The sequence below is a fragment of the Perna viridis genome, chromosome 12 (genome assembly GCF_037379345.1).
Source record: "Perna viridis isolate PV_CMFRI_1.1 ecotype Kerala chromosome 12, ASM3737934v1, whole genome shotgun sequence".
NCBI classification, from domain to species: Eukaryota; Metazoa; Mollusca; class Bivalvia; order Mytilida; family Mytilidae; genus Perna; species Perna viridis.
In genome coordinates, this window is record NC_142456.1 from 27,839,325 (window position 1) to 27,854,170 (window position 14,846).

General features: G+C 31.2%; 1 protein-coding gene across 1 annotated transcript in view; it reads left to right on the forward strand.

The window, feature by feature from the left end:
* Positions 1-2,050: 2,050 nt before the first annotated feature.
* The window catches only part of LOC148601892 (zinc finger protein rotund-like), a 115,361-nt gene continuing 102,565 nt past the window's right edge, over positions 2,051-14,846 (forward strand). Inside the window, exon 1 of the mRNA XM_088556618.1 lies at positions 2,051-2,358. Coding sequence (XP_088412744.1) covers positions 2,303-2,358 — 56 coding nt within the window. The 5' untranslated portion in view covers positions 2,051-2,302. The remainder of the gene's footprint in view (positions 2,359-14,846) is intronic.

The following is a 14,846-nucleotide window of genomic DNA, read 5'->3' on the forward strand; positions in this document are numbered from 1 at the left end:
GTAGTGGTTAGTTTTCTTTATATTTTAGTGAGCTTACTTTGCAGACATGTTGAATTCATTTTTAATTAGCTTGATTTTGATATCAATAGATTGAAGTGCTTGATGTCAATATTCTGGGCATATGTAAACCTATGTCAGACTTACCTTAACCCGAATGTTAATATTCTGCATACTTTACTTAATCACTTCCCATTGAAATTGGCATGTGGTGCAGTAATAGAGTTGCTTTTCCTGTAACAGTTATATAATTTATGCAAGAGTTGTCCCGTAGTCTTACCCTCATCCTGTAGGCCAGAAATTTTGTAGTCAGGGTTTCCTTTCTCTTGGTCCAACCCCATCCAGGAGACAAGGAACTTCCTTTTTCTTGGTCTAACCCCCATCCTTGAGGCCAGGAAATTCTTTTCTCTTGGTCTACCCCCATCCTAGAGGCCAGGAACTTCTTTTCTCTTGGTCTAACCCCCATGAGGCCAGGAACTTTTTGGTCCAGGTTTTCTTTCTCTTGATCCAACCCCCATCTTGGAGGCCAGGAACTTTTTGGTCTAGGGTTTCTTTCTCTTGGTCCAACCCCCACATTGGAGGCCAGGAACTTTTTTGTCAAGGTTTCTTTTCTCTTGGTTCATCCCCTATCCTGTATGCCAGGAACATTTTGGTCAAGGTTTCTTTTCTCTTGGTCCAACCCCATATTAGAGGCCTGGAACTTCTTGACCCCATCCTGTAGGCCAAGAACTTTTTGGTTAAGGTTTCCTTTCTTTCTCTTGATTGGTTTTCAATCAAAAGTCATGAATCCAATCTGTGCTCAAAGCAAAATCTTATCTGGAAGGTTTCATTTTGTTGAGGGTGCAGAATGAGTAGTGTCTGTTGAAATGTCATATTTGGCTATAAACTGTTTTTTTTTGTTTTCTCCTGAAAATCTTTTTATGTCTTCATTTAGTTGAAATATATGTATAAAAATATCTAACAACAAGGGGGGTAAGTCATGCTGAAAAGACTGGGGGGGTGGGGGGTTGGTGAGTTTTCCCTGCCTTTGTTGTTCGACAAACCCATGTTGGCATGACTAACCCCCTTTGTAAAGGTTATGGATATTAAGGATAATTTTTTTTTTGGTCATCATTTTCTAAATTCCAAAATAATTCCAAATTCAAATAATACCTTGTTAGATATGTTGTTGTTGATGAATTAGTAATAATTTTTCAGAAATGTGATTCTTGTTGCTTTTTTACCTTTTAAATGATGTTATTTCTTATTACCTAAAATTAAATACTCAGATTAGTTTATTTGATTTATCATAATTTATCTTTGCTATTAAAAGCAACTCAGTAAAAAAAGATGTGGAATTCTTGCACATGTAATAAAAATAAATAAAAGATGCTGTAGTGTAATTCATGGAGGGTTTTAGAAATTTTTCCTATTTCTTTACAAGTTTTATTACAAGGTTCCTGAAACTCAATTTTAACCAGGTAAATTTAGATTCTATCATTAAAATTTTATTTTCACCATAAAGTCTTAGCTATAATGCAATTAATATTATAAGATAAGGCATTATGGAAATGTGATAAGCCAAATTTTATAGTAGTTCATTACAACTGTTATATCGAAATATAGCACTACAAAAAATGTCTGATAAGAAAAAAAAATCAATCATTATGCCAGGTCTTACTAATCAAGTGAGAATTCTTATTAAAAATTAACTTGTTTTGTTTTTTTTTCTGATAAAAAACAGAGAGCTGTGAAAATAGCAAAGACAAAAAGGAAAAATGACCTAAAAAATCTAAATATTAAAATAAAGCAAATTATCTCAGCTTTTTTTTTTTTACAGTTTTACATATGTTTTCAAAATAATGTCAATAGCTGGAGAAAGCCTAGCATCAGTAACAGATCAAATTGCAGAGATAAAACATGTTAGGGGCACCATTAAGGGGCTAGCACTAATGGTTCATTTGTAATAAATGTCTATCTATATGTATGATTGTTTTTCTCCGACTTAGTGTTCTGATTGAGTGATTTTTGTTTCTTGTAAATATAGGTGTCGGTAGAAAAACGAAAGGTACATTAAATCGTCTTTAGCTAAAACATGATGATCAACTCATACTGATAGTTTTACTTGGTTTTACATGTGGTTATCATTAATGTAATAATAGCCTGGACAACTATCATACTGACCAAGGGTCAGCTCAGGACAACCTATAAACTTGAGAACTTATCAGAACTTTGTGGCTTTTTTCATTAATATATACAATTAGTTGTAATTGGACTTAAACAGTTTTTTTTTAGAGTAAGTTGTGTCTGGAGAAGTTTTTACTCTATGATGTATAATGAGACGTTTGGTGCATGGACTTCCTCTCAACCCCGTTGGATCAGGTCAGTTATTAATTAATCAGTTCATTAATCCTTATTTATTCTAACCTACAAAAGTACAAGTGTAGGTTTAAGTATTGAATTGAATTAAATTCTTGCTTATGAAAAAAAAAATCATACTTAAATATTCAGTAAGATAGGATATGTTTCATTTATAAATATATTTATTGGAATTGCCAAAGTCTTGTTTTAGACAGGTTTTTTGTTTTTACAATATTTTATAAGCTTTTTACTTGCTCTTTGGTTTTTAACTTTGTTTTATTTTTTGTTGAAATTAATAATAAATCATTCACATTTATTATTGTAATAGATAATTTATTCCAACCTTTTTCACATTGTTTTTTATCCAATTTTTACTGTAATTGAACATTATAAATACAAATGTTAACTTAAGCATTGTATAACTCATTGTTTACCAGGTTATTTGTAAAACAGTTAACAAAGAAGGAAGTCAGGGTGACTTTGACTTTTATGGTTAAGATAGTCCAGTAGGAATTGAATACTTTCATTTATTCTTTCTTTTATAAAATTTTGAAAATAACTAAATTTTATCTCTATAGTTATCTATAACATGGTAGTAGATCTTCAATATGGAGATAAAAAAGTGATGCTTTTTTCGTTGGTCATAATCTTTCAATGATAATTGTTGTATCTGTTTCAATCTGGTGCTTTTAGTGGAGTATATTAAAAACTGATTGTAGGTAACTTAATTGAGATTGATGATATATGAATAAAATACTGAATGATGAAATGGAAAAGTTGCTAAACGTTGTGTCCAATCTTTGTAATTTAAAATTTTAAGTCCACTTACTTTTAAATGCAAAATGTTCTGTTGTCTTACTCTGTTGTGTTATGGGTAATATGCTTACAATAAGATGTCTTACACTCATGGGTTAAGTCAGGGTACAAAAAAATAACATCATATTTCAAAAAATAAGCACTTTTTAAAAATGGATCATTTCATTAGCAAAAAATACACCCATAAAGGCTCAGAAAAAATACATAGTTGCATTAGAGTCTAGACCATAGCCAAGCCGATTCAGGGGGGATGGGAGGTGGGTAAAATTCAATTCAGACTCCCCACTCCCCTTAAAAACCATAAGGTAGGGTAGAGGTAAAAAATTAACAACCAAAACAATTTACCTTATGGTTTCTCAGTTAAGAAAATAAAAAGGTGTTTCAATACGAAAATATTTATAAAGAAAAATTAAATACTTGGAAATGAAATATGAAGAATTCCATTTCAAATAACTGTCAAACTATGCTTTCAAAAGTTTCAATTTTAGTTAGAAATGCCAATTGTTTGCCAGTAAAAATATAAACAAAATCTGGTCTTTGAACATATGATTGGCATTGATATGTTTTGCTTTTTGAAAACTGTGCTAAAAATCCCAAACACACAAAAAAAAAAATAAAATAAAAACCAAACAACTTGTTCAATTAAATAATGTAGTTTTGAAGGAGTCAAGTATTATTTATCTTTTATTACGGAAAATGAGAAAAAATATTATAGAATTTGCTTCATTCTTCACATTATTTTAATAAGCAATGGTTAACTAGAAATAAGCTTGGTAAATGTTAATATACATTTCAGGAATATTAATATAAATCACTATTGTTTCAGTGATTCTTACATAGTTCCCTTGAATCAACATCAAGATATTTTAAAATATTTTAAAAATACTAAAAAAAAAAAAAGAATCGCTAACTTTATTTTAAACCAATTTAAGGGTGTCACCCTATTTGAATTGATTAAAGTATGTCATTAACACCAATCTTCATTTTTTTAATGTTCAATGAAACTTCTCTCCAAACTCTGAAAAAAAAATGAAAACCATCAACACTGGACACCATTTTAATCCCTTTTAGTCACTTTGAATGTATTTTTAACCTTAGTAAACTGATCACCTGTCTAAAAAAGAACAAATTCTATTTCCAAAAGGGTTCATTATAGACAGGTTTCAGTGTTAATGAAATGTCTATGGAATTGAATTTTTGCTCTTCATGACTGTTCTGTGTTTTATTGTATAAAATGTCAGTTACTGAAATCAAATGCTGTCACTCAAATTAAAAAAAAAAATATTCTGCTTATTTGTTATTTCCATGTAATCGAACTGTTTTAAATCGGTTAGTTTTTTTGGTGGTTGGGAGGGGGTGTTCTTTATTTCCTCATATTGATGATTTGAGGTTGAAATAATGCTGTGTAATAGAAGTCCAGGCCAACAATAAATTGAGAAAAGTCTTAAATATTAAAAAAAAATCTTTTTGGTTATCTTTTAATAAAATTCAATTTTGAAGAGATACTGGTATGTTTGGCATTAATGAGGGATGAATTCTTGTAGTGTGTTATGATAAGATATTTCCTAGGTTGTCAACCCATCCCAAACTTAATTTTATTTGGCCTATCATTATATCAATTTTTCAAGGTTTGGCCTCCCATTATATCAATTTTTTCAAGATATATACTTTTTCTGTGTGTTTTTTGTACCATCAATACGTTGTAGATAAACCATTATACTGTACAACATCAATGTAACTTTAAAGACTGATTATTAACAAGTACTTTAAATTAATATAAGGGGCCCATTTTGGCTCATGTGCAACATAATGATAACTTTAAATTTTCCTGTTTTTCCATTTTGAATGAAACCATTTTTTTTTGGATAGTTACCATGGATTCTCTTTCTTCTTTCAATATGTTAATTTGTGGTTGTTTTTTTTTGCACACAATGTTTTTTTCGTTATTTGTTTTTTTGGTCCTGTCTTTGTTGCTGCATATTCTGTTCTTCATTCAAATCATTGTCTCTTTGCTTTTACTTTCGAATGATACTTGGTCTTTAATGAAATATAGGGTCTTTGAAATTCAATTTAAGGAAAGAAGGGGTGGGGATAGGGAGGCAGTGTCAAGACAAACCAAGCATTTAAATGATAGGGCAGTATCTATCCTTAAGTAAGGAACTTGTACCTGGGCAGTATCCAGCCTTAAGAGAAGAACTTTTACCTAGCTGCTTGAGCTGGCCTTAACCATATTGTACATTTAAGGAATGACTGTTATATTTTTGCGGTCTATGAACACATGGTGCACACTAAATCACCTGCATAGCAGATTATTTTCAAGTGTGCACCACGGGCATTAAGGTTACTTCAAACAGACCGAAAAAATATAGTAGTCATTCCTTATGATTTAATTTTAGTATCAAAATTCAATGAGTAAATCTTTGAAAAATGTTGATGACGTCACAGTCATATACAAAATTTGGTCTAGGAGATGATGGATAAAATTTTTTATTCAGTCAGAAAGTTTGTTACTTTTTGAATTATGTATAAATATTATAGTGCATACAATGTTGATGTTTATGTATTAGAGTCTTAAATTCTTTGGAAGTTAAACAAGACTTTCTATCACAGACTTAGATACCCAGTGAATGATAGAAAGTTTCATTATTAATTGCCCAATTAACATTCATAAACAGTTCTTAAGAAGATTGTCATTTAATCAACTTTATTATTTTATGGGCATCAGACAAAAATAATGAATTATACAAAGGAGAGAGTTGGGACAGGACAACAACATGCTTAAGATTGAAATGTTTTGAAAACACGAAATATTACTTATTATATAAGGCTTAGGATGATGAAAAATTTCGAATTATACGAGTGTGTACATGTATTACATTTCTAAAATTTCTTGAATATGGTAAGATGAATATTTAATTAATAAGTCTTGTACATATTGTATCTTTATTGATACCCAAAGTCAACATAAACTATAAGTGTAAATATTCCTTTCTGAATTTTGCTTTAAGAAGCACTGTACTTACAATGCTATAGTTTTAAATTAAATACTGTCCTTTTTAGTGCTGCATCTGAAATTATTTGTGATTAGTATTGGAAAATTTAGCACTGCCTTATTAAAAAAAACCCTTAAAAGTCATTTCTTCCAAAATTTTCAACAACTAGTCCAAGTAATTGAGGACTGTATAGGATTCAACTAGCCTAAAGCAAGAAAAGTTCGCATCATTTCACTAGCCTGAATCACTTTTTCTAGCCCAGGCTTCAGGCTAGTGGCATGCGAGCACTGCAGTCACTGTTACTAATTAGTGTCAAGGATCCTAAAAAGTTTTACTTTACTGTTATTTCCATTAAATTCCATATTTTAATTTAAATTTATCTTTTAATTATTTTGAGCTTAGTGTTGCCTAAAGTATTTGTTCATTTGAATAAAGCATTTTTGTAATGTGAATTTTTTTTCCAACTTTTAAAAAAATATTCCATCCTTAATAACTGGCATTCAACTACATGTAAATAAACAGCGCAATTTCAAAGAACTTAAAATTTGAAAGAAAAAATATTTGTTACCATAGAAACATTTTTGTCTGAGAAAAATTCCAGAAATTAGACATTTTCTGTTGGTGTTTTGTTTTCGCTAATGCTATAAATCAAGTTCTCAGTGGGATTTCTTCATCTGTAGTCATTTTCCAAATTTTTGTTGCCTATGAATAAATACTGCTTGTGTCACAACTGTTACTAATGAAATCAGAGAAAAAGATCAGATTTTAAGTTGGATAGGGTTTCAAAAACATAAATATATATTACACTATATTGTTTGTAATACATATTGGTCTTTTAAATTCACCTTTTGTATCATTCAATAAAACTAGATACTGAATCAAATCAAATTGTTAAGATTGTGTGAGCCAATAGTTTAAGGCTTTCCATCTCCTATAAGTGATTTTCAATAAGGTCAATTTGAATTACTTACAGTTAAGCAAATGGCCTGAAGAAGTTTCCATGGCTGATTTAGGGAATTTACGAAGTTCAATAAATGGTGGTTGGTGGTTCGAAAGTTCATACTCCTGCATTTTCAAAAGATTTACTTTGAATATCTTCAGCCTCCTTTACAAAGCTCACTTTTAATATGATCTCAGTTAGCATTATCCCTGAATTTTGGCTTCCAATAAAATTTTGTCTTTTTATTTGACTTCATACTGTTAGCAAAATGTATATCCTGAGAGGGTGAAATAGAGCCTTGTTAGGCTAAGAGTTGAAATACAGATTTCCCATCCTTTTTGGTGCCATTGGTAAAACCAAGTATTAGAGTAATAGAATTGATTTAGATCACTAACTGTGATACCTGTACTGTTTGGTGTTAGGTATTTCATACTGTCTGTACAATGCCTTGAAATTTTGTGACTGTTTTGGATTTAGGTTGTATGCTGGTTCATATCCATTCAGTTTTCACATTGTTCATTTGATCTTTGTCTTGTTCCTTGTTAACAGAACATCTGTCTTCAAATATTAGTGATTTCTTATCAGCCAAAAATCAGGGTCATTTAATATGAATGTTTTTAATTCGTATGCATCTTCGGCATTGGGTATAGCAGAACGTTTGTCTATAAATTTTAGTGTTAAATAATTTTTCAAGTGAGAAATTAGGTGAGATATCCCAAAGGGAGTTTGCACAGGGGGAATTATTTTGGGGTTATCCCAAACAAAAACTGGATTATGTACTAGAGAACCTTATAAAGGTCATGTACTACCAATCAATTCCTTTTGAATCTGAGCCGGAAATGAATATTTTGGCAAACCTTAACTTCTATGCAATAAAACCTGAAATCCATTCAGTTTAATTTTGAGTTCCTTTTAAAGATTGTATAACAGTTTTACTAACATTGCATAGGATTATCCTTATATTTAAATTAATTGTCCTTCAGTAATTTTTCCAATTAAAAATTTCAAAATTCAGGTTTTAGTGAGCATGTTAAAATCTAAAATTTAACATAATGAGTTGAGAAATAGTTTAAATCAAGAATTAGTTGAAGGAGAATCGGTTTCTCCCCAAAAAAATTTGGAAAATGAAAAACGGTGGAATATCTCTTGCAGAAATTTATCACAGCTCAGTGGATAAAAAGTCACACTTAGAATGGAAGAAAGTCTTTCCTGTTTTTGTATATATAAAGTTTTATCATCATATGCCAGTAAAAAAAATTGAATGGCTTTTTATTTTTTATTGAAAATTGATTCAAATGGGGTGAAGACCCAGAATTCATTTTTTATGATTTATTGTAAAGAATAAATCACAAGTTAGTAAAAAATGGCAAACTGTCTACTCAAATGACATTCCATTGGAGTAGAGGTTAATTTAGATTTATTTAAATAACAATTGTTTTGACTGTTTAGGTAGACCTATTACATGGAACATCTTTTTCTGTCATTTTGCGAAATTATAAATGATCAAATAGCGAAGGAAATAATGTAAACAAAATATCTTTAATTGATTCAAAAAGAATTTTTGACATATAATTTTGTATGTTAAAATTACAATCATTTATTTTAAAAATCTTCATTAAGGGGAAGCTAATTCACAGGGAGAATCTTTTAGTGATTATAATATTAGGTTGTATAATACATGTATTTATTTGTTGTATTTAGGAATACACTTAAGCATTACCAGTAATTTCATTACATGCACTTTAACAAGAGTAATGTTATCTTTAATTTTTTGCAATGTCTAAATTTAAACTATCATGTAATTGAAATAAGATAATTATTTTCAGACTTACACAAGCAAAATAATCAAAACTTAACATGCCTTTTGTGACCATTTTTACAGGGTAATGCTCCCATTTGAAACCATAAACAGACATAAATACTTTTTTCATAATAATCTTGTAATTTTCAAATATATTTTAGTTTCTCTTTCTTTGTTTTTTTGGCCTTCCAATGTATTACATAATCAAAGAGAGGGAACTCAACTTATTGATGGTACATGTATATTTTCTTATTATAAAACTGAAAACTGCCTTTTGTTTATGTGCGCACTATGCTTAGCAACATCTTGCCTATAAAAATGTGAGTGTATGTGTTGTGTATCCTTTTTTGTTTATTTTTGTCCTACTCTGTGTTTGTAAAAATTGCTTTTATGGCTGCAGAGATAAGTATTTTATAGATCAATGTAAGGGTTTTAGTACACAAGAAATGGATAAAAATTGGGAAGATGAATGGGAAACAAAAATTACTTTCAGTCATTACAACAGCAAGAGTGCTGGTGTTTGTATTATGTTCAAAAAGGCATTAATATGATAATACATGATGAAATATGTAGTAGTAGTGATAGATGTGATCAGATATGTAATACTGGACCTCATAGTAAAAAATCATAGATTTGCTTGTGTTTCACTCTATGGCTACAATACAGATGAACATGAACTGTTCAATTCTATTTATCAAAATATTGTTTTGTATAAAAAAATCTTTTGCATTATTATTTAGTAATTGTACTAATATTTAGATACACATAATATTTTACGTGATAGACATAATACATGTAGAAAACTTGTTCAAGATATTATAGTTTAGAAGACCCTTGGAGAACTCTAGTAATAGAAAATTTACTTTGTGCCAACACTCACCATTGAAACAAAGTAGAATTGACTATCAGTGTCTGAAGATTTTCATTACTCAAGAAGACTGATATCATACCTTGATGTTGCAGCTCCTTTTAGAATCTTTCTGGTATTATTGGGATCATATCCTACCAAGGCCCACGAACATTCAGTTTTTCTTTTTTTTTTTCAAAATTTTCCAGGTTCATTGAACCATGTCTGTTTGTTTTCAGTCTGTTGGCACATTTGTAATTTATTTGGTGCTGTCAGCAGGGTCGGGGAAATGATCGTGTTCCCTGCATCACTGCCTGCAGTTTCCTTAAATTGTGTTAACATGTTTAAAGTACCGTGAACCATGCTCCATAAATTGGAATTATAACTTTAAAGTTCTTATGGATGCCGTCAAGGACTATGCAAGAAAATGGAGAAAACGAGAACAAGAAGACATTGATTCTCTGTCGGGGTGGTTAAAGACCATGAGGTCTTTCATTTTGAAATGAATGAAAGTTTTAATTAGGTCAATGAGTGCCAAGGCTACATCAAAAGACATTTTCAAAGACCCGATGTAGTAAAAAGCATAGTCTATAGGGAAAAGTATGATGTCATACCAGCAGACACAGCCCAAAATAACATTGTTTTTGTGTGCAAAACATTTTACATCCAATGTTTATTATCAGAGGTAGACTTAGAAAATAATAGCAGTGATAACACCTATACTGCTACCACACTCTCCAAAGAAGAGATTGTGGAAAACCATAAATCTGTGCTATCCTCTTTTGGTCTCTCTACCAAGGACGATGATTGTGATTTAACGTCGATGTACTGGATTCCTAAACTCCACAAGAATCCATACAAACAACTTTTCATAGCTGGCTCTGCAAAATGTACCACCAAACCTCTTTCAAAACTTTTAACTTCTATACTCACAACTGTCAAAGAGGGTCTGCAGTCCTACCACAACACTTGTTACTCCCTTAGTGGTATTAATTCAATGTGGATCCTGAAAAATTCAAAAGATCTTTTGGAGTCTATCAATTCAAGACTATTGTCTAAATATAATAGCATTAAAACCTATGATTTTTCAACATTGTATACTTCTATTTCCCCATACTCATTTAAAATCCTGACTTGAAAACATAATACATCATTGTTTTTTCAAAAAAAGATGGTACATCTAGATACAAATATATAGTTCTTGGTAGAGATTCCGCATACTTTGTAAAAAATAATTCGGAATCATCTTCCAAATATATGGAGGAAGATGTTTACAAAATGCTGGAATTTTTAATCGACAACATATTTGTCCAGTGTTTTTCAACAAATGGTTGGCATTCCAGTGGGAACAAATTGTGTTCCTTTACTTGCTGACCTATTCCTTCAGGCTGGCTTTATAGCTGATCTGATCCAAAAGAAAGAATATCGTTTGGCTGGATCCTTTGATTTCAGTTTCTGCTATATAGATGACGTATTATCTTTAAACAATCCAAATTTCAGGGATTTGATACATTGCATCTACCCCAAAAAAATTGAGACAAAGGATACTACAGACACTGTGAAGTCAGTGTCATATCTTGACCTACACTTCGAAATCGATGGTAAAGGAAAACTATTGACCAAACTTTAAAACAAACGTGATGACTTTTCATTCAGAATTATCAACTTTCCTCTCATCTGTGGTCATCTGTGGCAACATCCCTTCAGCACCTGCGTATGGAGTGTTCATATCACAACTCATACATTATGCCAGAGCTTGCCGAAACTACGCAGACTTTTTGTATCGCACTTGAACTCTTACAAATAGGCTTCTGGAACAGGGTTATGTTGCTACAAGATTGAAGTCATCACTACAGAAGTTTTATGGTCGTCATCATAAACTCGTGGATCGTTATGATGTATCCATCTGCACCACGAAAACTGATTTATTCAACAGGTCATAGTCTTCCTTTTCTTGTTTGTCTACCCCAGACTTTACTTTTTATGAGCAACTTGGCAAGTGTTTCTAGAAAAACAGAGGAAGCTGACCCTACCGGTGCACCTGGTCCATGCTCCCAGTTTTTAATGGAGTCCAAGTTGCTCATTTGCTTTTGTTACTTCGTATGTATGATTTAGTTACTTTATGTTCTTCGTTGTGTATGTCTGTTTTCCATGTCTGGTCTTTGTCCCTGGATTACATTCTTTTGATTACCGCTATAAGCTTGGTTCCCTTGATTACTCTTTTAAGCTTCTCCTGTTTACTAAAAACTGTCAAGGCCATTGACAGTCCTAGTCTGGACATGGAATAAAAAAAAATCCAGAATTTCAGAGATTGATCTACGGAATACTGTGTTCCCACAGGGCCCATTTAACCCATTTTTTGTGCACTGTAATAAAATATCTGTGCCAATGGTATAAGGGTGCGGTCTAGAATGAACACTGTCTTCCAGAATTTTCCTTCCTAGCTAAAGATCACATGATTTATTATTATATGTCTAACATTTGTAGACCACTTGAATATCGAAAGTATTGACTGATTTATTTATGTAAATGTATAATAGAAATAAACAACAGGTACTGATAAGAGGATTAATGTTAACTAGTTTTAATTGGTTCATTGTTAATAAGCATATTAAGTTTGGAGTAAAAGTTGTTTATTGGTTTTGTTTATTGGCGTAGATAATTAAAATAATTAAACTTTATATTTTAGAAATAACTGTAAAAGGGGGCTTAAGTGTTAGCATTGATCTGAATGGGTTATGCAAATCAGACTATTTTCCAGCAGCTGTGTAAGAGATACTTGCAGATGCTAACAGGCTTTACAAATCTATAAGGTCTGGCAACTGCTATATCAATGCCAATCTTCAATCTTAAGGAGGTAGACCTCGGGTAAGGGACACAACTCTTTACAAATCATTGGAATGTTTGTATTCACCATTTTACTTCAATCTCATTGTAAGCTTTAAAAGTAACTTGGACTTATTTTATTCTGTTTCAATTGAAAGCTTAATAGGCTGTGGTGAAATTGAATATGATACAAACATATCACTAATCTCAAGAGTTATGTCCTATACCCTAGATCTACTTCCTTAATTGATAATAATAGGCTAAAAGGGGTAAAATGGATGTCATTATTAGTAGTCAAAGTGCTAGTTATGGGTTCACTGATTAATTGTTTATTACTTGTTTTTTTATAAGAATAATGACTTTAATTTTAAATTGAAGTTTGTATTTTATTAATCTGTTAAAACTTTTGTCTGATTAGCTTTCAAGCTTACATGGTCGTAACAATGACCATCAGATTTTAACTGAGATTCCAATGTCTATGTGAGGTTTTCACTGTTTGCAGTTTTGTCTTATTTTTAACAATTTGATTAAGTTAAGCAGTAATCCGAGTAAAGTGATACATGTGGTTTAAACAATTGACATTGAAATGGTTTTGGCTATGTTGAAAGAATAATCAAGGGAACCAAGATTCTAGCAGAAATCAAAAGAATATAATCCAGAGACAAAGACCAGACGTGGAAAACAGACAAACACAACAAAGAACATAAAATAGCCAAAATAATACATACAGAGTAACCAAAGTAAATGAGCAACTTGGACTCCACTAAAGACTGGGAGCATGGACCAGGTGCACCGGTAGGATAAGAATGCCTATTTCTATGTTATGGTAAAATGAAATTAGACCTTGGTTTCTTCATCATATCAAGCTGCTCCCTGGGAAGCATTTATTGCTCATGTTAGAGAGTAGACCAATGGAAAGAATCAATTTCTGTATCATATAAGGTTGTGACAAAAACCTTCACCTCTGCAGTCATGCTAAGCTACATCTAGTAAAGCAATTTATTATCTTTGCAGGAAAAATGCCTAATTCTGTGCCATTTTAATGTAAAATAAGGCACAAAAAAGTTTTAACCAGTGTTTTACTCAGGTGCTTTGGAGGGAGGAAAGCAGTTGTTGCATCTTGTAAGACACCTGCTGTTTTGAATGTTGTAGGTCAGGGCCAGTAAAAGATACATAAGGAAATGATAGTGACATTTTCATCTATACTTTTTATAACAAAATATTTATGTTAAGGTTTTTCATAATTTTACAAATCTTTTTATAAAATCAAAACAATAATGGAATGGAAGTATTTGTCATTATCATAAAAAATTAAATTGCAATTTGCTCTGCAATATCTGCAGCAGCATGGATGCAATAATATATACATGCAATAGTTTCTGAACATTTTTTTATCTGTTCCAACTTGAAACCCATGTAAATTGCATAAATCAAACAAAATATTTTCATCCATAATTCTATTTTTGTCTCCCAGTAATTTCAATATAAAAATTGACAATTTGAAAATCTGCCTATTTAATTTAAGAATATAAAACCATTCAGTACCATAGGTCTATAGATGATAAGAATGTCAGCTGATTATTATAGCTGTATGCATATATGTAAGAAAAATCTTTTATGGATAAATGTGCTAGACATGCTAATATCACAAAAAGAGGTCATTTATTATGAAAGACAAAATTTTTCTGTGAATCAACTTTATTTTCACTTTAGTTAGTGAAAGTTAGATAAATTTCAAGAAAAAAGCACAAGGCTTTCCAATCATATTATAGTGGAAAAAAGTTCTTATGTTGCAGTGATTGGGATTACCTTGCGCCATGCGCCATAGTTGCATTTCCTCTTAGTATGGCACAATTGAGTGACTAATGTGTCGGGTCATGTGTGTGCATTCATTTTTCAAGTTTCCATCATTGATGGTTGAGTGTTGTCCACTACTTGTGACAGTAAAAAAAAGGTGTGAATGTGTCTTTTAACAATGTTTTATTAGCTGCAGGCGTATGTTTGGATCACCACATTTTTGAAGGGATTTGAAGATTGGGGAATGAAACGATACTTTGTCTTATTTTTTTAGATTACATATTCTTGATCGCTTATGCGTTTGAAAGAACAATAAACATTGTTTTAAAAAATAAAAATAATTTGATAATATCAGAAAAGCGTGGACTTGCAGTCCCATTTGAAATTGAAAATGCCACCGAAGACATTTTTAAGCTGCACCCTAAACAGAAAAAATTATCTTTTTCAAATCCTAAAAAAATATGAATGATGGTAATTACCAGAATCAAT